The 22,888-nt window shown below is 39.0% G+C and overlaps 1 protein-coding gene across 1 annotated transcript in view; it reads left to right on the top strand.

Annotated features, from left to right (window-relative positions):
- Window positions 1-22,888, top strand: part of LOC106963197 (RNA-binding motif, single-stranded-interacting protein 3-like) — a 162,319-nt gene that overhangs the window by 80,459 nt on the left and 58,972 nt on the right. The window contains exon 4 of the mRNA XM_015057977.1: window positions 15,845-15,936. Within this exon, the coding sequence (XP_014913463.1) occupies window positions 15,845-15,936 (92 nt within the window). The remainder of the gene's footprint in view (window positions 1-15,844; window positions 15,937-22,888) is intronic.

Below are 22,888 nucleotides of genomic sequence, written 5' to 3'. Positions count from 1 at the left end.
TGTGAGTTCGGAGATGGTATTCTCCGTACCTTTGTCGTAAAATGTACACCTACTTTTTTTTCTTTCTACCACTTCAAACCAGTCTGGTTTCTCTCTTCTGAACTCTTATATCAGCTTGGTAGTTTTGTACGCACAGCTGTAGTAGCTGGATACTTTACCTTTTCCATATAATCCTCTGTAAAACCTGAACGATGGTTGTGAGTGAAAATACAAGTAGATGAGCCCTTTCTGAACTTGTCAGAGCAGCCTGTCTGCCAACAACAATCATGCTACTTTAAAGTTACATAACTCTCCTTCCTTAACCCATTCTGAGTGTGAACTCTATTAAGTCTTCTTTACCGCGTGTAAATTATTTCAGTTGCTGCCATGTAATTGGCTGATTTGCCATTTGAAATATCAAACGATTAGAAGCATTTTCTAATTAGCTGTACCTACTAAAGCGTATTTCCTCTATGTGAGCATTTTAAGGTTGTGTTATAGTGGAACCTTTGTGTTTCGCCAGTAAAAGAGGCTATAAAAGAGAAATAAACCGAACAACAATAAAGATGGAAGAAAGGATACTGGGTGAGATGTTTGGTAGAATCATAGGAGTGGGAGTGTTTCAGAATAAAATAAAAAAACAAAAACAAGTGTCGATGCTTTCTGTGCTTACAGGTCAGGTGTATTCCGGAGCACAAACAAACAAACAAACCGTGACAAATGCCCACGCACCAACATGAACATGCATTCCTCTTTTCCTCTACCATACATCCGTCTGCTACGTTTGCCCTTCAGTAGCCGTAGAAGTACTGTAAAGCCCCGTTTGAAGTACCGCATCTCCAGCACTACACTCCAAGACCGTGTAATACAACTCTCCCACGCACTCCAACACAAAGGGCACACTCGCAGAGATTAATCGTACCCCCACACGCACTCCCCATCCATCTGCCCGAGGTGTGTTCTGCTCTTGCAGCAACAGTGGCCATGCAATAGATCTATCACTCTTCCTCCTAACATCCCAGCATGTGAGCCTGTCTGCCTGCTCCGGCTGCTCTCCTCCACCACCGCACCACGCAGGCCCTTCATTCAGCCTCTCTATCTTGCCAGTTCTGACTCACTCGCTCACTGCTGCGTTACTTTATTGCGCACACACAATATCAGTTGCATGTGAACAGTGCATTCCTACTTACACACATGTGCTTTGGATGCTTCCCAGTTCAGAGAAAAACAGGAAGTTATGAAAGGGCTTTGGGGCTGTAGAGGGCTGTGGATGAGAGGAACCATTCAGCTCTTAATTTCACACTGTCGCTCTCATGCTCCTCTGCAGCCTTGCACATCTCCTCTTTGCCTGTTTTTACCTACTCCCTCTCATGGTCTGTCATCTGTATAACTGCCCCTGCACTTTTACACATACTTAAAAAAAAAAAAATACAACCATGTTTTTAGGTTTACATCAAAGACGAAGCAGAGGGGGGGGGGTTGAAAATGGTGAGAGGAGTGGGGAAAAAGGGGATAGATTGCGACGACACAAAAGTGCTCATTTGCCCACAAGGGCCCTCTTAAACGGCGGTGTCGACATTTGAAATAAAGCAGGGCCGACCGAATGAAGACATTATTTTTTTTTTCTGTCGCAGCCATGAGGCACAGGAAATGACCTCAGCCCTTTGAAGGACCCTTATTTTCCTCCTCCTCCGCCACTGGGAGATAAAAGCGTGGCGTTTCACTGGCCGGACTGACACTCCGCTGTTACGGGCCCACCACCACCACCGCAGTGAACAGTGGGGGACAGATGAGATGAGGAGATATTCTCTTGCGCGTTCTGTAGTATGCTGTTCATTTCTTTGCCCTGGAACTTCTTGTCCATTTTATACGAGGACGCTAAAAACTCACAAGGGCATTACATAAAAGTGCATCTTGAAGGAGTTGCTGTTACATTTGCTCTGCGACGTACTGACAGCCTGTATCAGATGTTGAGAAACTTTAATGTTTGAGTGAATACTATGACACAAATTTATATGTTTTCAAGTCAAAAAGTCACTGCATGGTGTCCCCCCCCCTGCCCCCCCACCCCCATTTGGGATATTGATCCAGTTTGGTTTTATTTGAAAGTAAATGCTGCCTCTTTTCTGCACCCTAAAAGGCTGTCAAGAGTTTGACTGTAGCAGTTTGAAGACCTCCTGCCTCGCCCAAGGATCAATCTGATGGAGACATAGACACATTCTGTAGGACAGATTTATTGCTGCATCAGTGGGTAGCCTAAGTGGAGTATTCCAGGACTGGACATGAGGACTATTGATGAATGAGGTGAAGTTCTCCAATATGGCCTGTTTCTCATTGTCATGTCCATGCATACCCGTGGGGGGGCTTAGAATGCTTTTCGCATCCGTTATTGGTTTCTCATTAGCGGGCCAAGATATAAACATTTGTCTATGTTGGACACTGTGGCGGCGCAATTAAGGATTCTCTTTGCCGCCCTCTCTGCCCTTTGAAAGTGAATTATGTGCAGATGAGAATCTCGACTGAAGTGTGGCCAACACACAGACCTTATCCAAGAGGCTGTGCACACTCGGAGCCATTTCAGAGAAAGGCGAGATCAGCCAAAGGAGAAAGCGAAAGTGTGTGCCGTTTCCTGCTTGCATTGTGAATTAATGACTCTAATTAGCAATAGCTGAGAGATAATCACATTGATCTGGGCAGATTCAGTGTGCAGAACCTTACTGGATAACACCAACAGCCTTTGTTAACATCTTCTAATCACACAGGAACCCACCATAAGTGCCTCCCCCCAGTCCCTGCTCTATCTCTGCCTCCATTCTTGTAAGGTTCAAGCTGGCCATTCACCAAGTAGACATCCGAATGGCTAAGCTTGTCATAAATAGACGGAGCCTGGCTACGAGCAGCACATTCCTCGAGTTCTGACCTTTTGTACTCCATCCACTTCCTGTGCTGTTTTCACATGCAGTGCGGTCGTCTCCTCTTTTTGTGGATTTCCAATTCATCGTGTCAGAAGTAGTGGCCGTGGTGAAGTGAAATCAGAAAGAACAAGCACAGTTACAAATTTGGAGAATCTGTCAGGGAATCTTACATTTTGAAGTTTTTATCAATAGAAACATGTTTAGTTATATCCAAACCAATCCAAATTATACTATAACACAGAATCAATTCACCGTCATTTATGTCATTCAGTAAAAAGATGAGATGGGGAATTGGGATAAAAGTAAAAAAGATGGTTTAAATTTGAGTAAGACTCAAAGTTTGATACCCAAGTTTCATAAAGCCTGTCTCATGTAATCAGGGGTTAAGGTAAGCCAGTATGTGTAGATCATTTGAGTAGCTCTAATCATATAATGGATGGTGATTATGCTAGATAAGGTTTTCTGTGATGTTGGTCAGCAGGTAAAGGCCATTAAAAGGAGCCAACTGCTGCTTCCAAGTTTGTAACAAATGTGCAATTATTAAGACTGCGTGCATAAGAATTAGGGAAGTTGTTTTTGTGAGGAATAATTGATTAATGAACAACTGCAGTGCTATCAGTTGATCCTAAACATCAATGAAATTTAGACTTGAATGTCTAAAAAAATGAGAGGTGTTTGATTTCTTTAATATATTATTTATATTAACATTTATTCTGCTACTATTAATTTGAAAATTATTCTGCTAAATTACCATCGCATGTGAGAATATAATCTACACAAAATATATAAATAAATATTTGACATTCTAAAAAAAAAGGTCTTGACCAAAAATTCACTGGTTTTCTTTTTAGTGACATAAGCCTTACATTCTGGCCTAGTCTTTTGTCTAACAACGAAACTGCAACCAATTCCTGTGTTTTAAATTAAGTTTAATAATAATAATAAACCATCCATCAATTCTGTATTTTAGGGAGACCAGATGCATCCGATGTGACAATATTAGATTAATCTGAGGAGACTAGAAACTGCAGTACAATTTGGCCTCATTATACCTCTGATTTGACTTAACTCTGACTTGGACAAAATACTTGTGAACAGATTTTGCAAACAGTTTTTTTTCTAAGAAAGTCTAAGTCCTGCAGATTGCATCATGACTTTGCAGAAATCCCCCATCCTAAGGAACAAAGTTCTAACAGTGGATAAAAAAAATCAACCCAGTTGATTATGAAGAAGTCTTGAAAAGAATATTGCATTTTAAACAAATTTCACAAAATGCCTCGGCAAACACCAGTGAGCGGCGAGGAGGTGTACCTGCAGTCATTTCTTATCCTTAACCTAAGCCATAAAATGCAAGAGAAACACTGTATAAGATACAACTCTCCACCGAACTGCCATGGCTTTCACCCTCTGCACATCCCCTGACTAATGATCATACCCTTGATTAGTTAAGGGTGACATAAATCATAACTCCAATGAATAGGAATTCTAGCTGTGGGCGGCAGAGCAGTTTCTCATGAATGACTAACAGATGCAAGACCTAAAAAATGAGCTGCATATTCATTTGGATCCAGTGGATGATCCGTCTTTGTCCAGAGTCTAAAGTTTACCTCTACTTGGAGATTTCCTCCATGATCCAATCCAACACGCAACTCTGAGATCTGGCTTTGTTCATATATTTGTCACCTCATCCTTTCAGCTTGGTATTGGACTGGGCATGATTATATTATATATTAAACTGATGCTGAAGGATCATATGGTGCTGCGGGAGATAGAACCACGTATGAATGCAAAACTTAGCAGTATCCAGGTATAGATGGAATAAAGGAGAAGCTATTTTAAGACATTCCATATGTGAAGTGAAAGAAGTGTGAAAGAGGAGCTGCACTTCCTCTTTGGGTAAAAATATGTATACTATGAAACTTTCCCATCAGTGAGGAGCTATGCAGTCACATCTGAATGTGTGCGAAGGTTTGAGTGTCCTTGCACTGGGCATCTACGGGCTGCTGTGTACCCAATGTGGTTGCATGAGTTTGTATGTTGGCATCTAGATGTTCTGCACTTCTACATCATTGTATATTGCATAAATGTTGGCTATTATTGGGTGTTTGAGAACGTGTAGATTCTCTTGTTTTTGCCACGGGTCACCTTTTAACAAGCTCTTGACAAATAATAAGCCCACTTCTCAAACCTTCTCGAGTGCTCTTCACATGTTGCACCGAACACATCAGTGCTTTTGGAATTAAGTTGCCACGCTCAGAGGCACTCATAATAAAGCAATATGTTGCTGCAATTCAACAAATCGCTCTTATGTTTCTCCTAAGGTTATCTATATCTTCTATAGCTCAAAGATTAGGAGAGATTAGGAGATAAAAGAATTAATTTTAATGTAATATGGCAATGCTGAATATATACGTTTTTGAATGAAGATACCATGGATGGCAATATAGCTGTTAGCATCTTTTCTTACAAACATATTCGGTGAAAACAGTTGTTTAACTGGTATTCTGATTTTATATTTGGAAATCTTCAGCATGCCATATGGTGCAATGCTGTAGCTAATGAGTGTGAACAGATATGAGCTAATTAAGGAACGATAATAAGACGGAACAAAAGAGAAACAATGAGGGAAATGGAGAAAACGGATGAAAGTCGCTCTGACGGAGTAAGGAAATGTTTGTCACTATGATTTCTGTTGTGTTCAGTAAAGAGGGAAAACTATAATGTGAACCAGTTGTCTAAATTTATATAGAGAACTGTCAAATAACAACAAATAGTTTGAAATTGTGATGAAAGGAAATTGAGTGTAATCTTTAAATCACATAATTTCATAAAAAAAAACCCCGTCATGTTCAGCATCTGTTTCCACACATTTTCATTAAACTTGATTTTGAATTTATATATATATATATATATATATATAAATAAAAGAATACCTTAAATGCTTTTGGTTGTATTTCCCTAAACTTAACTGATGTTGCATGTTAGTGGTATGGTGGAATTACTTACCAGTATTTGGTGGCTTAGTGTCAGTTGTTTTTCCCTCCTCTGCTTAAGATTCTGACTTTATCACAGAAAAAAAAAAAAAAAAAAACTGTAGCTGTCAGGGGCAGAGAAGAAAACCATGTTGATCATTAGCAGAACTTCATAGGAATTGAAAACCAATCAAAGTTTGTGAGTGCTTCCATGAAACGGTGTGAGCAGCTCCTGTTGGTATCTACTGGGCATTTAGAATAAATGTTGGTCAAAGAACTGTTCTAAAAAAAATCAGCCTTTTAATTTTATGAATTATGCAGGAAATGATAAAGCATCTGTTTGCATAGATATATATATAATTTGTAAAGTTTCTCTGCAATGTGCTCCTCTAAAATTATATAAGAAAGGCAGGATCAGCATTCTGGAATTGCGCTGCTCATGGTGACATGTTAGAGTACTCGTGTTATTCAGATTTATTCGTTTTCTTGACTTTTGTTCATACGTTTTTGCTTGAGCCATTGCATGGTTGGACAGTTATGTCCTCTGGTTCTGGATGTTTTGCTCTTACTACTTTAATTTTAGACCGTTTTATTATGTGCAACCTTGTCAACGAGGTATTGTTTTTAAAACTGGGAGCGACTGATTAACAAATTACAAGCTCAGATAAAACCTGAGGTATCATTTAAAAAAAAAATCCTGAAAAATTGAAAAGGAAGCTTTGTGGATACATAGTAGGACCAAAGAGCAGAGGGAGAATGAAATTCAAAGCATCTAGATCATGATGGGTAAAGTTCAGATCCCCAACTCCAACATCTCTCTGCTTGGCTTTCTATCATACGGCCAGACAGAAATTTAAGGCAGAGTGGCAAATGCAAATGAGGGGGATTAGCGATGCTTACCAACAACTAATGGTGTCACTCATGGCATGTTATTGTTGAATATAGCCTCTGCACCTGGAAACTGAGCTGTTGGCATGTCATGAGGGCTATGATACTGTCATATTATGATTGATTGCGACATTGGCTGCTTCCGGAGATCCTTTCTGCCTACAGCACTATGGTCCACAAAAACCTGGAGGATAGGAGTTATGACGACATCAAATTTCCCTTTGGGATAAATACGGTATATTAGAATTAAAATTTAATCGAACTGAGCTTATTTTTTTCACAAAACATTAAAATGCCCCTCTGGCTGGGGAAAGCCCCTCTGCTATGTTTCTATAGAACCACTAAAGAGCTCGCTCTCACGCTGCTTTTGGTGGGAGGAAAAAAAAAAATACAAATCCTCATTATTTCCCAACACAGCTAAAATACCTCCTTGGTTGTGGTCAGGGGTACAGCTGCAACATTGTGAAATAAACTGCTGCAAGTGGAAAAACGAAAAAAAAAAAAAAAAAGTTAACTCCAGCAATAAAGAAGTGATGCTTTCTGAGAAACTCTTAGCCAGTTGGGTTATTAGATTAATTGATTGTGGGCGGCTGTGACTCAAGAGGTAGAGCAGGGTCATCATCTAATTAGAAGCCCCTGATGTGCTCTTCCCCCTGAGTGCATGAAAGAGAAATTTACTCAGTATGCACACCAAATCCTTCAGTAAATCTGTGTATAGGTGAGGAAACATGTTATATATACTGTACAGCTGTTTCTACGTGAAGAGGGATTTTTAAATGATACATTTACAAGAAATTAACTTTTTTTTTTTTTTACATTCAGTCGTTAAATATTTAACTGTATTCCTTTGTGTAAATGTAAAAAATGTTACTTACAGATTCACCACCACATAAAAGCAATACATTTGTTTCATTCCTATGTAAAATCCCTCCATTATTCCCTGAAGGGCAGACAAAGTTGAACATGTAATTTAGGCGCCTCGCGGTTATATAGATCCTATTTATAACGCTCGCACAGATATTGGATGAAGAATTACTTTTTTTTTTTTTTTTAAGCATGTGCTCAGTTTGTCATCGTCACAATGAGCTGCCAGTGGCCTCTTTGGCCCCGAGCCCTGGCTCTCTGCCCTCTGCAGATCCAGACTGCGGCTTCCTGACAAGGATACTCCTACACCTGCAGAGGAAAATGACAAGAAACACAATACAGCCAATAACCTGGCTGCTTTGGGCCAAGATGTATGCTTTAGCTATAAATCCATTGGAAGGTTAAGTTAATTGCCCCTGCTGCTATCTTGTCACCAGCGTCTAGAATAGAATAGTCTTCTATGTGAGTTATTCTACAACAAATGAGTTTTCTCACCAGGCACAAGGACGGTAGCGTTTGGAGCACTGGACAAGAAAATGAGTGCCCTCCAATTTGTGGAGCAGCAGAAGCCGCACATGTGTTGGAAGCTGTTTTTCGATCTGAGATTGAAGCAAAAGCTGTTTGTTTTATGAATGTCAGATGGAACATTAAGCTGTAGTCTGTCGGTGGAGGGGATCGGCTTGCGTCTTGTCACTTCTCTGCAGTGTCGCTGCGCTGATGACAGTCATGTGGTCAGAAGTTTTAAATACTCATGGCTGCGAAGCTATTTGCAATGCAGATGTTTCTCTGCGGGGCGCTGCAGCAGAAATATACATTTATCATCTTCCTTTGTTTACTTGCGTACCTACACATGCACGCTACATAAGCACGAGAAATGTGAAGGTCACACACGGGCGTTTATACTCGCTCCACAAATACTCATGGTTTAGTAGCCACAGAATTTATCCCAGACTCAGCTGCTGGTGGTGCAGGGTAAACGGAGGACGGAGGAATGCGTCCCAGTCGGGATGCTCTCCTTTTGGTTTGGAGCGTGACCAAGGCGGTCTTGGCTTGGCCACAGTTAGTCATGGATGCCTTTTTCACTTTTGTAAAACCACTGGTCTCTGCCTCAGTGTTTGTTCAGCATACCACAGCCCCCCAAAATTCAGCACCCACCCACCCTGCAAGGCAGAGAGACTTGTCACAACTGCACAAAGACGAATAGCTTCTACGAAATGAAGGTTTTACTGAATGCGTAAACGGATTACCGAACAAATATGACCGTGTTTAATGTTAGGCTCTTTCCTTTCTAATTAAATATATATATTTTTTACGTTTAAACCATCTTCAAGCTTTACTGCACGCCGGTATCCAATCAAAAGGCATTTGACTCTCAAGTTTTTCATTTCTTTTACCCTTTTCTAAATTTTCTGCTTACGTTTGATTAAAATTATAAATACAGATCTAACGAACATGCTGACTTTACCACATTAGTGTGTGCTTTATTTTGTTAATTCTTTTAAAAACGAGCTAAAAAGAATCTTTCAGTATAGTTTGGGCTTTTAGTTGTAACTGTTGCAGTGTTGTATGTTTTTAACTAACATTACCTGATAAAGCATAACTGCCAAAACAGGCTAATATTAGCTGATATGCTAGCATTAATTCATTTGCTAATGTAGCCTAGGTATAAATTTCATTTACACTTAAACCTAAAATTTTCATGACATTAATTATAAAATTATCCTTCAACCAAGAGCCTCTGATATGAAATGAGACGTCTCTCAAAAAAAGACAATCTAAAAGGAGTATCACTTCAAAACTACATATACTTTAAACCTAAATATGCTAAATATGAGCTTGAATAGTTAAATAAATTGTGTTCCTAAACAGACATATTTGGGCAGAATCAGCTTTAAACAAAACTGTACTTGAATTCAAAATAACATTCCTGAATTCTCACGTGTATTGCAGTCCATCCAACGTTTGAGTTATTTGCATACATGTAACCAAAGTAATTAATAACGCTCACACAATGGCTACTTCAGAACTTACTTAATGGTTCACAAACATGTAAACAATTGCCTGGCAGTCCATTGTAAGTCTCCATAACTTGACATTGATTCATTATTCATGCTTGGGGCATTATTATTCTATTGTATGGCGTGTAAAATGGGATCATTAGTGCTGAATATGAGAATGTGAAAAATTGATATATTGGGGAGAATAATGGTGAATGTTGTAGGCAGGAAACCCCAAACAATCCTGACTATTAGCAGATAAAGAATAGTCATTTCCCCAGAAGTAATTAGGATTAGCATAATTTGATGGTGAATGCAGGAATGATGCAACGTTGATTGATACGTCGATTCTTTCTGTAATGAGTCCCTTATCTCCCCTCTCTGCCGAAGACTGCTGTGTGTGTGCGCGTGGCTCGAGGTGACATCCACTATGGTACAACACCTTCTTAAGGAGACTGTGTTATGGAGCATCTTGCCTCCTGAACACACACGCACGTCCACAGAGCACAGAGTAAAGGCAAGGCAATGGTAGTAACTGATTGAAGATGGTCCTTTTATCTTGACGGGCTACCAGTTAGAGCCAGACCAGGAAATATGATATGGCAGCTCATGTTCTCTTTATTCCTCTCAGACTGTCTGTGTGTCTGCACATTACTCTCTGTTTGTGTGTCTGAGTGAGAGAGAGGGAAAGAGAGTGTGTGTGTGTGTGTGGTGGTGTCATTCTGCCTGTTTGCACGTGTCCTTCAGCGACTCCGTGTGCATATTGGTGTGCAACTACACAATATTATCAGCAGCCACGCATGTAGTCCGTCACTTTGAGCTGCTTTTAAGTGACAGCAATCGATTGGGTGTTTGTGTCTGCGCGGAGGCTTCAAAGCAACACCTTGCCCCCTGCATCCCTCTTGAGATTGTAACTTGAGAAAGTGTACTTGCTGAATACAGAGGCGGTGCGACATTGACTTGGGTTGAGAAACCTTTCTTTCTGGCAACATCTGCACACATCTTCATGACGATGTGCGTCTTTCTTAGGTGTCTGGCATGGCGTTTTAACCGTTCTTCTTTTTCTTTTTTTTTTCTTTTTTCAACCTAATTAACTTTTTCTTCAACTTTTTCTCAAGAATCAGCGCAGCAGTAAACATGCCTGCCACATACATATATTTAAATGTTGACAACTAGTAATTTTTGGGCTATTTCACAAAAAAAAAAAAAAAAAAAAAAACATTTCTCACATCTGCCTTCATATGTTTTGTAATATTTCAAAGATTGTGGACGACCTGACGTATTCCCCTCTGGAAAATGGCTATTTTTCAATTTATCAAGCATGCTCTTTCAAGTGATTTTGTCAAATTTGTTGAGCACTTAAAAATCTTTAAAAATGTACAAATATAATTTTTCCTGTTTTAAACCTTAAGATTTGTAGCAACTTTAAAATAATAAATTCATAACTTTGCCAGTTCGGGGTTAGGCAATCAATTTTAATCATCTGAATATGCAATATTTTCTTTTGCTTACATTTATTTTTAAACCTGGATTTCATATCTGCAAGTATAGTTCTCAAAACTGATGATAAAGTAATTTAATTGAAGATATTTATTCACAAAAGCAAGTTCTGTAAAGGTAACTTGCCTTCATTCATATAAACATCTCACCTTTATGGAGTAAAGCAAACAATGTTTTGAGCTAAAAAGGCTTCTGCCCAAAACATCTGACAAGAAAAATATAAAGACAAATTCAGGTTTTATTTAAATCTTCCTGTGCTGTTATCCCACTGATGGTAAACGAGCAAATCTTTAATTAGTTTTTAATTATCCTGGTGTCGCTTGTGCTAAAAAATCCACATGCACCAGAGCACATGTTGTTCTTGCAAAGGTGAGGCAAAGTGTTAATTGTACTTCTGTAACAAGTTTACTTGTATAAGTCAAGAAATGAACCAACCACTGAGTTTTGACTAACAACCAGATTTATCTTTCTTAATTTTACAGCCTAAACCTCATATAAACAATCATAGAAGCAAAAGTACTCCTGGCTTTGTGCAGCTTAACTAATGTTGGTTTTGTTTGTCTGACTTTATCAATAAAAAGGCCTGAATGATCATAAAAGTGCAAGATTTGTGTTGATGCACAACAAAGCAAGAAATAAAATCTCCTGTCTTTACGTTTGTCCAGTAAATGCTGGCTGGGAACTTTTTAAACACTAAAATGTCTCCTGCTGTCTACAACAAAAATAGTCACGATAAAAAGAAAATAAAAATCCTACTTTCTGCGGAGGCACATAAATAGTCAGGTTCTAACAAGGGAAACTTTGTGGAAAAAATAAATGCATCACTAAAGCTTCAGATATACAAAAAATATCTATAAAATTGAAAAGTATATATTATTGAAAACTGAATACTGCATATTTATTTCTTTGCAACATTTTAAATAACCAATATTTGTTTTTAATGTTTTCTTTTAAATAATTTTGTCTCTATACATTTAAAAATCAACGTGAAATAAGCACAATTAAATTTTAAACTTAATCCTCAGTCTAAGTAGCATAATTATTTAATATCTAACCGTCATACTTTAAGCTTTCCTCGAAATCCTTTGGATGAGTCAGAATAATTGCAGATTCATTCAGAGAACAATAATGATAATCACTCAACCATTCTGTCTGATAGAAGCACAATTTGATGATTTTTTTTCCCTGCATCTCTTTCAGTTATGAATCTCTTTTTTTTCTATCGCGTAAACCTTTAATAGTTTTATTTTGTGGTTAGAATATTACACATCATGGAGTCATAATGCTCAAATTAGCCAGAATAACTGCACAGTAAAAGAGCAAACTGGACCTACTGCTGCTGCCAGTTCACATAGTCAGTTGGGTCTTCTTCCGCTGACCCCAGAAAACCTCTTTCTTCCCTCTGTGCTCTTATTCTCTCTCTCTCTCTCTCTCTCTCTCTCTCTCTTTCTCTCTCTCTTCTTCCACCTCTCAGAATATGGGTCAGCGTTTCCAAAATCCTCATTCTGTTTAAAGTTTGATAAGTGCACTCCAGGTGGTAATGGGGTGAATATTAAATTTGTAATCAGCAGTTTCAAGCGTTCACCATTGGAATATTCTGATTATTAAAGTGAATCATTTCCCAGAAGGGCCTCAGTTACATTACATGCTTCGCCTAAATGCGGAGTTAAAACACTAATGAGTGGGACTAAAGGGGAACGAGGCTTTATTTATATTGTCGCCTCAGACAAATTAAAAACACCTAAATTCCATCGTTAGTGGAAAGAATGAGAATACAGTCATCCAGAGTCTCTGTATAAAAATAATGTGGCAGGATGTAACCTTCAAATGCTACGGTTGCAAAATGCTATCTGTCTTGAGTGAAAAACGGGTATGAAAGTTTAATTAAACTGAAAACGATTACTGAATTAAAGGCACAACTGAATATGATCAGATATTGTAGGATGCTGCACTCGGAATGCCAGAAGACACTCAGGTAACGATCAAACTTAAATTTCATAAGCTAAGAGCTGTGGTGTCTAAGTTTAGCTTACAGTATGATGCAGTTATTTTAGAGCGCTAATAGGGAACCAGTAAGCCTGACAGTACCGCTGAAATTTTATGCAGTGCTAATAAATTCACAGCATGCAGACAGAGATCAAGATGTCTGAAATTATGGATTGGGTTATTTTGAAAAGCTATCTTATCAAAAACGCCTGGGTTAAAATGCTGTTTTAAATCACTGTAGCTGTTTCCATCATCTATAGGCATTTCCAAATGATTGATCACGAACACATATTCTCAAGTAGTTTTGCTTTGCTGAGGCTTTCCATTTTATGTTGTAGTATGCTTCGATTCCACAATATATTAAAGGAATTTGTTGTAATTTCTCAGTTTGTTTGACTGCTTTACTTTAATACGTCAACTTCTGCTTCCTGCTGTAGTCATCTGTTGAGGGACAAAATGTCCTTTAGCCACCTTAACAAAATTAAGAGGGAAGGTTTGATTGTTGGGAGTCCTTTGGTAAATGTTTTTACTTCGACTCAGGCTAATATTTACTACCAGTATCTTATAATTCTATTAAGTTTGACATTGCGTGGGTCACTTATCACATTTCACATTTTTTCTTTTTGACTCTTTTCATTTAGAGTTTAACAGTATCTTAGGAAATGAGAAAGAGCTCATGGTTGGCAGACTTTGTATTGTCATGACATGTTGTTTTATTTTTCACAGCTGGTCTTAGTTTGACAGACCTGTCACATAAAGCCCTAATAAAATACATGAACATTTTTCGCTTTAACATTATGTGTGCCTGAGTGAGAGTTTTTTTTTTTTTATACCCAAATGTGGGACTGTGACGTAGAGATTGACCAAACTGTGCAGTTGTAGCCAATAGGAAAATTCAACTGCAGTGGCCACCCTCCAACCCAAAGAGGGCAGCACTGGGATGATTTTAAATGTCATAATTTACACAGGAACATAAAGAGATCATTCAAGGCCCAGTTTATATAGTTTACCTGCAAAAACAGTTGATTTGGGGTTTAGCTACTCTTTAGCATCTAGTTGATTTAAGTATTTTCAGATTAAAATGTTCCACAAAAGAGGAACTTTATATATATAAAATATATATTTTTTTGTTTACAGTTTTTAATCAAACTCCACCTCACACGTTTATATTTGTCATGTTCTTGCCACTGATCTTAGTCATCATTTAGTGTAACGGAACAGTTGGATGCGCTGTTTAATTACAGGTACTTGAAAAATAACACTAGATGAAAAATTACCTTTTGTGAAAAAAAAAAAAAAAAAAATCTGCCTACTTGAATCAGGACATATTACTCTGGCTCTTCATATTTCCACAATTAAAGAGCCACCCCTCCTAGAGCCACTCTAACAGCTGGCCATTAATCAGTCCTCGCGCTCAATTTCTCTTCCACCACAGGTTATGATTTCCACATTACCCTGCTCTCCCTAACGGCCATCCAACAAGAAAATGACCCCTCTCCGCCGCCGCAGCACAAATGAGAGAGAAAGTAACAACGTCTCTATTTGTACTCACTGTCTACATGTATGACAGGATAAAAGTAAGGTTTCATGTGTACTTAAACATTTGCGAGTTTACGCTTAACCCCCTCCGACGGAAAATCTTGCGGCCATTATCCTGTTCTAATTACACTTTCCTCCTGAAACAGTGGATCAGAGGGCATCATTGACTGCTTTTAATCCGCCACCAAATTTTAATTAACACAGACGTGACCCCCGTCTCTGATACATCCCGCAGAACGTCGGGGATCACAATAACTCATAAATCACAGTCACAGATTTCATTCCCCCCCACCCACCCCCTGCTTCCCTGCTTTGATGAATTTCCAGATGGGGGCTGGTGACTGTTAAGGTCGGCAAAAATATGAGAGACAGACAGAGAGGGAAAGTGTTTTGGAGAAAGAGATGGATAGAAGAACGCGGTAAGAAGATGAACAGCGAGGTTAAATTCTGGGAAATTTATAAAGTGTGTCTTTATGAGGATGAGAGGGGGAGAGAAATGGCAGCTGCTCTCATACGCTGTCAAACTTTGGGAGATTTGTTACCAGGGAGAGGATTATGGAGGCTGTGAAATGGGGTTGAGTTAATATGCTGGCCATTGAGGAACACGACATGGGTCTGCCAGCGTCGGTCTCCAAAAATCAAAAGGCTGAACGGGAGGAAAGCGTGGTTTTGAAAAAAAAATGAATGAAGGTCTCTTACGTTTAAGCAAGTATCTCCGATATTCTTTAATCAGTGTTTTTAAATCGCGGACTTTTCAGAAATGATCATTACCTTAATTGAAATTAATGCGTACGAGGTGTCATTAAACCACAGCCTGCCGCAAACACCTACTCGGTGCGCCTTTTGTTTATGGGTGTTTGCTCAAAGTGTGTGCAACTGTGTGTGAATTACTGGATCAGAGCATGTGGAGGTAGAGGTGGGCAGGGTGCCGGGGTTTGTTATTACTAAATCGCTCATCCATGCTACTAATTAAGATGCATAGCATCCCCCTATGAACGTCAGTGTCACTAATTATCAAACAATGTAGTGCTCACCAGATATGAAAACTGGCAGCCTCTGTAGTCGTGTTACCAACCTATTACTGCTACAATTACCAAGTGCTCGTCATTCTCCTTGTTAGTCATCTGCACTCATTTTTTTCCTAACTAATGTTTATCATTTCTCATTTCTTTGCCTTTTTTTCCCCCCCTCCTTGTTTCTAAAGGTTATGGCTTTGTGGATTTTGACAGCCCAGCTGCAGCTCAGAAGGCCGTGTCATCTCTCAAAGCCACTGGGGTGCAAGCCCAAATGGCCAAGGTAAGGAGGGATTTATTTATTTTTTTTTCACAAGACACTGAATGGCCATGTGTCGGTACGAGGTTCTCACATTTTAATTTTAAAGAAACATCACAGTTTCACTGTATTTACACATAAAATTAAAACAACAATTTCCCGTTGCATAAAACTGAAAAGCAACCGTCATTCAAATTGTTGGTACAGCCATCTTTGATTTGTGTTTTGAGATCAAGTCAAAAATTAATCTATTTTATAGATGTTGGATTAGAAATAAGAGCACTACGGCCATATTTGTGACATGCTCATCCCTTATTAGAACAGTTTGGTTTTGTTTCCATGCATCACTGTAATCCATCCATAGCTAAAGCAGCTAATAGACGCCAACCAATGTAGTGACTGTGATTCAATGTGCAAAGTCTAACATTCAGAGTTTTGCGATTCTGAAATCCCCAAACTGACAGAATTATGCAGAACTCATATTGATTAGTCACGCGGTCTGCTCAGGTTGAGCCTGCAGTTGGCTGCTTCACAGCCATGCTGCTGATAGCTTAGGTTTTTTTTTAATTTTTGTTTTAGTTAAAAACAGCGCTACTCCAATTGAGTGTAAGTGGGCACTCCTTCAGTTTCCGTGCTCTTGCTTTTCAGCTTAATTTATATTTACCGTAGGGAAGAGAAATGTAGAATCATGAAAAATGGTCAAATTTGACAAAATTTTGTAGACTCTTTTTAATCGTAAACTTCCGTAACTCTTGTTACTTTGATGCTACGAACCGACCGATGCCTATTCACATCTCCATCTCATTTATTTTCTGCTAAAACTTAAGTTTACACTTTTTAAACGTGTTAAATGTACAGACGGATCTCTCTCAGGGTCTTACAAACATTCAGCTTTACACAATAAACACACTTTTCCTGGATGTAATTATCTGCAATATGTTGCAGTTTAATGACGACCTTTAATTTAAGAAAACCTGTTTATCGTGGCCTGTAAGCTGCTTAGTCTTCCTTTGGCATGTTTAAAGGTGAATGTGGAGTATGTACATCTGTGTACTTCTGATGCTTTGTCAACGGACAGGATGTGCAGAAGTAAGGATGTAGTTTGTTTCAGAGAGGTGATGTGGGCTGAATGTTGGTTTGCGTGTCTGCTTGTGCCTGAACTTTGTTGTTCAATGAAGGCCATGTCGGCAAGCAAATCTAAATGGTGAAATTACACAAAGACCACAACGTGATCTAATTTGCATCCTAAACCTTTCTGACACGTTGACGTGACTATAATGTGATTGTCAGCCTGACAAGAAATTAAATTGTACAGTTTTTTTATTTCATTTTTACATTTTATTTAGCAGATGCATCTCAAAAAAATTAGAACGCAGTTAAACATTGCATTTATTACAAAATGTTCACCTTCAATTTCAGTTTTTCCTTCCATTAAATTACTTTGATACAACCAATTCTTCAGAAGCAATACGTTTTTGGTTTTCCCCTCTTTGTTGAGGGTATCGGTGACCATCTGTGGTTGGTTGATGTTTATCATGTAGGTTATAACATAACTTTGTCTTTGAACAGTTGTTTTTTTTTACTTGTCAGTGTAAAACTAGTTTTCTGAAAAAAAAAAAAACATTTAATTGTAGGTTTCATTAGTTTGAAGTCAAAATCTCTAGAATTAACCAAAAAGCTTGAAATATATCATACATCATATCACCATCTCATAAAGGACATTTGACTTTTCAAGGGTATTTTAATTTCCTTAAAATTAAAATGAGAATTTTAATGTTAGTAGAACAACTGTTTGCTGTTAAACAAAGCCCAGCTGGGGCCTCCCTCTGTGCTGCCGCGGCACCAATCAAATGTTCAACAATGTCCGAATATCTAAATAGGTGGGGAAAAACGTCGGCAGCACTGAAGCAATAAATATGGTGATGACTTTGAGAGGTGCACCATGAGTGATTTTCACAGATGAGATGTAAGCATTTGATTTGATCCCAAAAATCCCCTCCCACCGCAGCCCCTCCACTCTTGAAGCCAAAGAAGGGCTGATGAGATGGAGAACGGCGCCAGTGAAGATGACAGAATTGATGATAACGATGAAGGTGGCGATTATTTTGATCAAATGGGATGGGATCTGACAGGGGGGAGATGACATCCCGCGTGGTGCTCAGGTGTGCCATTTCTCAAATGCACCATTTGGCCGTTTCCTCTCCCCACCAGTGTCCTTCTTCCAATATTTATAAGAGGGCAGGCTCTCAGAATACAGATAGGATCTTTGTCCATCTCATTTTAGGCCCTTTCTTTGCATTGCTCACCCATTCTCTGTCAATATTTTCATCTGAGGGGGTCCTGTGTCCCAAAACAAAGGAGCTGACCTTTTTTGGAGAACCTTTGTTTGCATGCGTGCGTGGGTGCATTCATGAAATCATTTTTTATTAGCATTTATGTATAATAGTTGAGCTTTGAATGCCCCCTTGCTCTGTTCATTCAAATAGAAAGGCCAGCATTCTTTTTGTGCTGCAACCCTGTGCTTTTATCACACTTGCGAGAGACATTAAGGAGTAGTTTGCTTTTATAGACTCCCTCTGCATCTCTCTAATGCCTCTTTACCAGGTATCACAGCCATCACTCTACCAACTCTACCTCCTAATGCCTCCCCTCTGCCTTTTTTCTCTTTGCCTTTTGTTTGATGCCACTTTTACCCTCTGGTGTACACATTAATACCCATCTTTATTTTCACATCCACCACAGGTTGCCCAGCCAACATCCAATGAGAGTAATTTATTCCCATCAATAATTAAGTGTGCTGTTTCTGGCTCTGCCTGCCTGCCAAATTGTCTATGACGTCATCCATTTTCTGCAACAGCATTTTTTTTTTCCAGTATTCATAATTTCATTAAAAAGGGAAGAGAGCTCAGCATTGACCTTCAGATATAAAACGTATTCAAATATTTGTTTCCTGCTTTTTTAATTGTAAAAAAAAAAGATTACTGAGAAATATTACCAAAGTTTAAATTTTAAACATTTTTCAAAAGCATAAAATTACGTGCATATTTTTTTCTCGTTTGTAAAATTTATTAAGTTGAAGTTCTCCCACTTAGAAATTATGTTGCAAATAAGTAACACACAAATAAATTATTTTAAAATATCATACATCCTGATTTCCAATTTTTTTATTTTCATTTATTTTTTTTTAGATTATGTCTCTCACAGTTGACATGCACCCAAGATGAACATTTCAGGCCCCTCCATGATTTCTAAGCGGGAGAACTTGCAAAGTCGCAGGGTGTTCAATATTTATTTTCCTCACTGTACAGCAGTATTTTGCAGAAGAGGGGGGGAAAAAAGGCATAAAAGTTCTGGATTGAATCTAAATCAGGAAAAATAAAATCACGAATGCCACAACTTCCATATGAGGAACATTCTCCCCGATTCGCTCGCTGCTCTTGCTCCATTTTGTCACATATATCTTCCCACAACAAAGTAATAAACAAATACCAAGTTAGAGCCAGAGGCTTTGAGCTCATTAAATAAAACCGTCACAGTAATCAAGTTGTGCCTCTTTCTCCTGCTTTGACGCCATTAAAGCTCTTTTATTAAGATGCCTTATTTTAAACACAGCTGCAAAGGAGGCAAGAAACAGAGGAGAAAGAGAAGCCATCATTTGATTTTTCTCTCTCCCTCCTTTCCCAAAGAAATAGCTTGCTGTCTGTCCTCCGACTCCCCTCGGAATTTAAAATACCAAGGCAGCAGAGATGAAACATTGCCTTCTTTTTGTCTTTCTCTCCCCTGGGGACGGTGACAGTGAGAGGGAGGAGAAGAGCCATAATTAAGACACCTACAGGACACTTCCTCCTGCACCTCCCTCCTTGTCACTCACCTCCACACAAGCCACAGAGAAGAACACGTGGAATATGTTGAGGGGTGCAGGTGTGGGGTTGTTGGTATTTGGGTTTGCCTGTGAACCCGACACTGCACAGTATGAGAGCCTGCTTGGATGCTTACATGCACAGTAAAGGTAAAGTTAGGTTGAATGAAGGTAGCTGCTGACCTCTGGTCAAAATGGTTCTGGTTTATGTTCAAAGCATTTCAGTCTGTTTTGTGCAGGGTGGAGTAGTACACCCCCTTTGCTTGTTACTGTCAGTTGTCAGTCAGATGTGTATGGTGGGAAAGAAAAAAAAAAAGTGGGACCAATCCCTGAAAATTTAAGTTTTTAAAATGAATGTCTAGCTTTCCTTGTTTTGTCTGGCATAACGCAACAAGGTGCGCTAGCTATGCTACCGGAACAGCACCAACCCCAGTGTTATCCTTTCCTGTTTCGGTTGACTGGCTTGTCGGGGACACAGAGGAGACGCTTCCTCCAGGGCTGACGTTGTCCGCTTCGGAGTTGACTCCCATCAAGTTTCCAAAGTTTAGGGAAAAACGTTTACAAAAAGGTGAACTCGGAGGGCCTTTTGCAGCTACCGGGCCTGTGCTACGTCCCAGCCTCTCTGCACTGCGGGCTTGGAGCTAACTGAGCTGGATACAAATGTTTGCTATTGCAGAATATATTATCTGACTTTTGGAGTTTGTTTTGCCCGCAATATGTTACTTCTTAGCTTCACTGCACACTGGACAGATTAATCTTTAATTAAAAACAGGCTATCCTGCATGGCCATCAGTTTCGCGGCACTCGTACTGCAGACTATAATCAACCAACTCAAGAGATATGGAAAGTATACAAGAATATACTTATAAAGAAACAGTGGCTACTGGAGAGGAAGGCAGTTGGTTATGTCAAACACTTCAAAATTGTCAAAAGCTACTGAGGTCATTGATTTTAACACCCGTTATGTAATGTTCTGTTAATTTTAAATACATTTACATCCACATTTTTTTTTTTAAGAAACTGTGGACATATTTTGTTCTTCACAATGTAGGAAACTTATCTAAAGTAAATACAGTAAATTCAGTATTTCAAAGCTCTAAAATCAAACATGGCTAGAAATATGTAACAATACCAAAAAATAGCAGTATTTCTACAAAAAAAAAAAAAAAAAAAAAATACCATGCTTAAGTTCCAAAACCTTCTAAGACGTGCGATGTTAGTTATTTTCTTCATCACCTTTTGTGCAAGAGTCTTGATAAACAGAGCACAGGCACCTATTTGCTTCCTCACAGCACGGACTCCACTCTCCGTGCCACTTTGTTCAGGTAGCTATCCGAAGTGAGAAAACTGACACGTCGAGCAGACAAAATGATAACAGGCAAACGCCGCATCAAGCCTCGCAGATGCAAACCTGTCAACCAGCCGCTCGCCTCGCTCTCCACAGGCTGCCATTTTCCCCTTGAGCCAATCAGACTGAATTATGGGAAGGGCGCCCTCGATTGTGGTGTCTGTGTCGGAGAGGTAATTCCGCCTGACAGCTGCTTGCTTTCAGACAACAGCCAGTCTTTATGGAAATCATCCCTCCCCGTTCTCGCTGCAGTCGGCTTTTGCTGATAACGGCCTGGATGAAAACAAAGCTGTCCATTTTCTACTTTATTTTTTCCAGCATGTACATCTGAGAATTAGCAAAGCAACGCTAATATCCCATGGACATTTCTTGTTTCTAGTGTGAACTTTGACTAGAAATCCTGTGATACTTTTAAAGATGAAAGAGCATGAATGCAAATGAGTTGGTTTTTCCACACAAAATGTCCTGTTTTTGCTTCAAATTATTTATTGATGGCATGTTGGGTATTTATTTATTCTAGTCGAGTGGGAAAAAGAGATATCTGGAAATAATTACATGTGTATGGCTGAGTTTTTTTTTTTTTTTGTGGCCCCATCCGTGGTTTAAGATGGGGACCTTTAGACATTAATAAATGGTGTTACATGAAAAATATAATTGCTGATGTGTAGCATATTTTTTGCAGCTGCTTGTAAAAGATAAAAGTAACAGTGATGAAAGGATTAAAAAAAGTAATAGTTTACTCTTTTGCAGATGTGTTATTTCTAAGCTAGAATGGGGTTTCATTTAAAAGTTTAATTCCCAAGCAGTACGACTGAAACCTTTGGTGCGTTATTGAAAACATTTCAGAGTTCAGCATATCATATCAGCTTTTCACAGAGACTGACAACTTTCTCTCATCCTTTCCTACAAAAAAGCTTAAATGTGTTTCAAATTGAACGGGGAGCATCTGCGTAGAGCAATTTTCAAGTCTTGTCACAAATTGTGAAATTTGATTTAAGTCTGGATTTCAGACTTAAGTAAGATTTCACAATTTCTAACCTCTTTGGAAGGTTGAATGTATTACAATCAACCCTGAGCACAGCATGAAGCTGCCACCAACATGTTTCACATCTTGTGTTCAAGAAAATCTGACGGTATTCTGTCTGTTTGTTGGCATACATAGTTTTGCCACTGGTTTTAAAAGATAACCATAGTACTAATTAATAGGTTTTACAATTGTTTATTTGACTTTATAGTATCATGCCTATATTCATTGACTTACTAGCCAAGCACTGGCTTACATTTGAGTTCCTTTATGTGCAATAGTTAGGGTTACAAGTGTGGATTAGAGACTAACTTGTCTTGGTACTGCCCATCTAAATGGTTAATCATCAACGGGCAGTTTCAGTTCTGGACCCATTTCCTTCACTGTAAACAGTAGTAATGAAGCCTTTTGTGCATCACTGGCAATATTTATAGGCTTCTTAGAAGTAAGGGCGAACAGAGGGGTGCTACTTTCCACTCACTTTGCAACTGGTAGGGGAAATTGTGTTAATGGCATCATTAACATGTATCCTTGAAGTGAATCCCAAATATTTACGCTAAAACCGAGAGGAACCACTGGTCCATCAAGCAGTAATGAACAGCAGAAACCACAACAGTGCGAAACAAAGTTGAGTGATCAGTCCTGCTGTCTGTTTCTCATGAATTTTCACTTTCACTTTGTGCCCCCCCCCCCCCCCCCCCCCCCACCCCCCTCCCTCGGCCCTCCTTCTCCCTGCCTCGCTCCC

Source organism: Poecilia latipinna, unplaced genomic scaffold, assembly GCF_001443285.1.
Source record: "Poecilia latipinna isolate Pla-1442-1.1 unplaced genomic scaffold, P_latipinna-1.0 Scaffold1504, whole genome shotgun sequence".
In the NCBI taxonomy this organism is placed as follows: Eukaryota; Metazoa; Chordata; class Actinopteri; order Cyprinodontiformes; family Poeciliidae; genus Poecilia; species Poecilia latipinna.
Note: the sequence above shows the minus strand (reverse complement) of the source record. Positions and strands in the feature narration are given on the sequence as shown.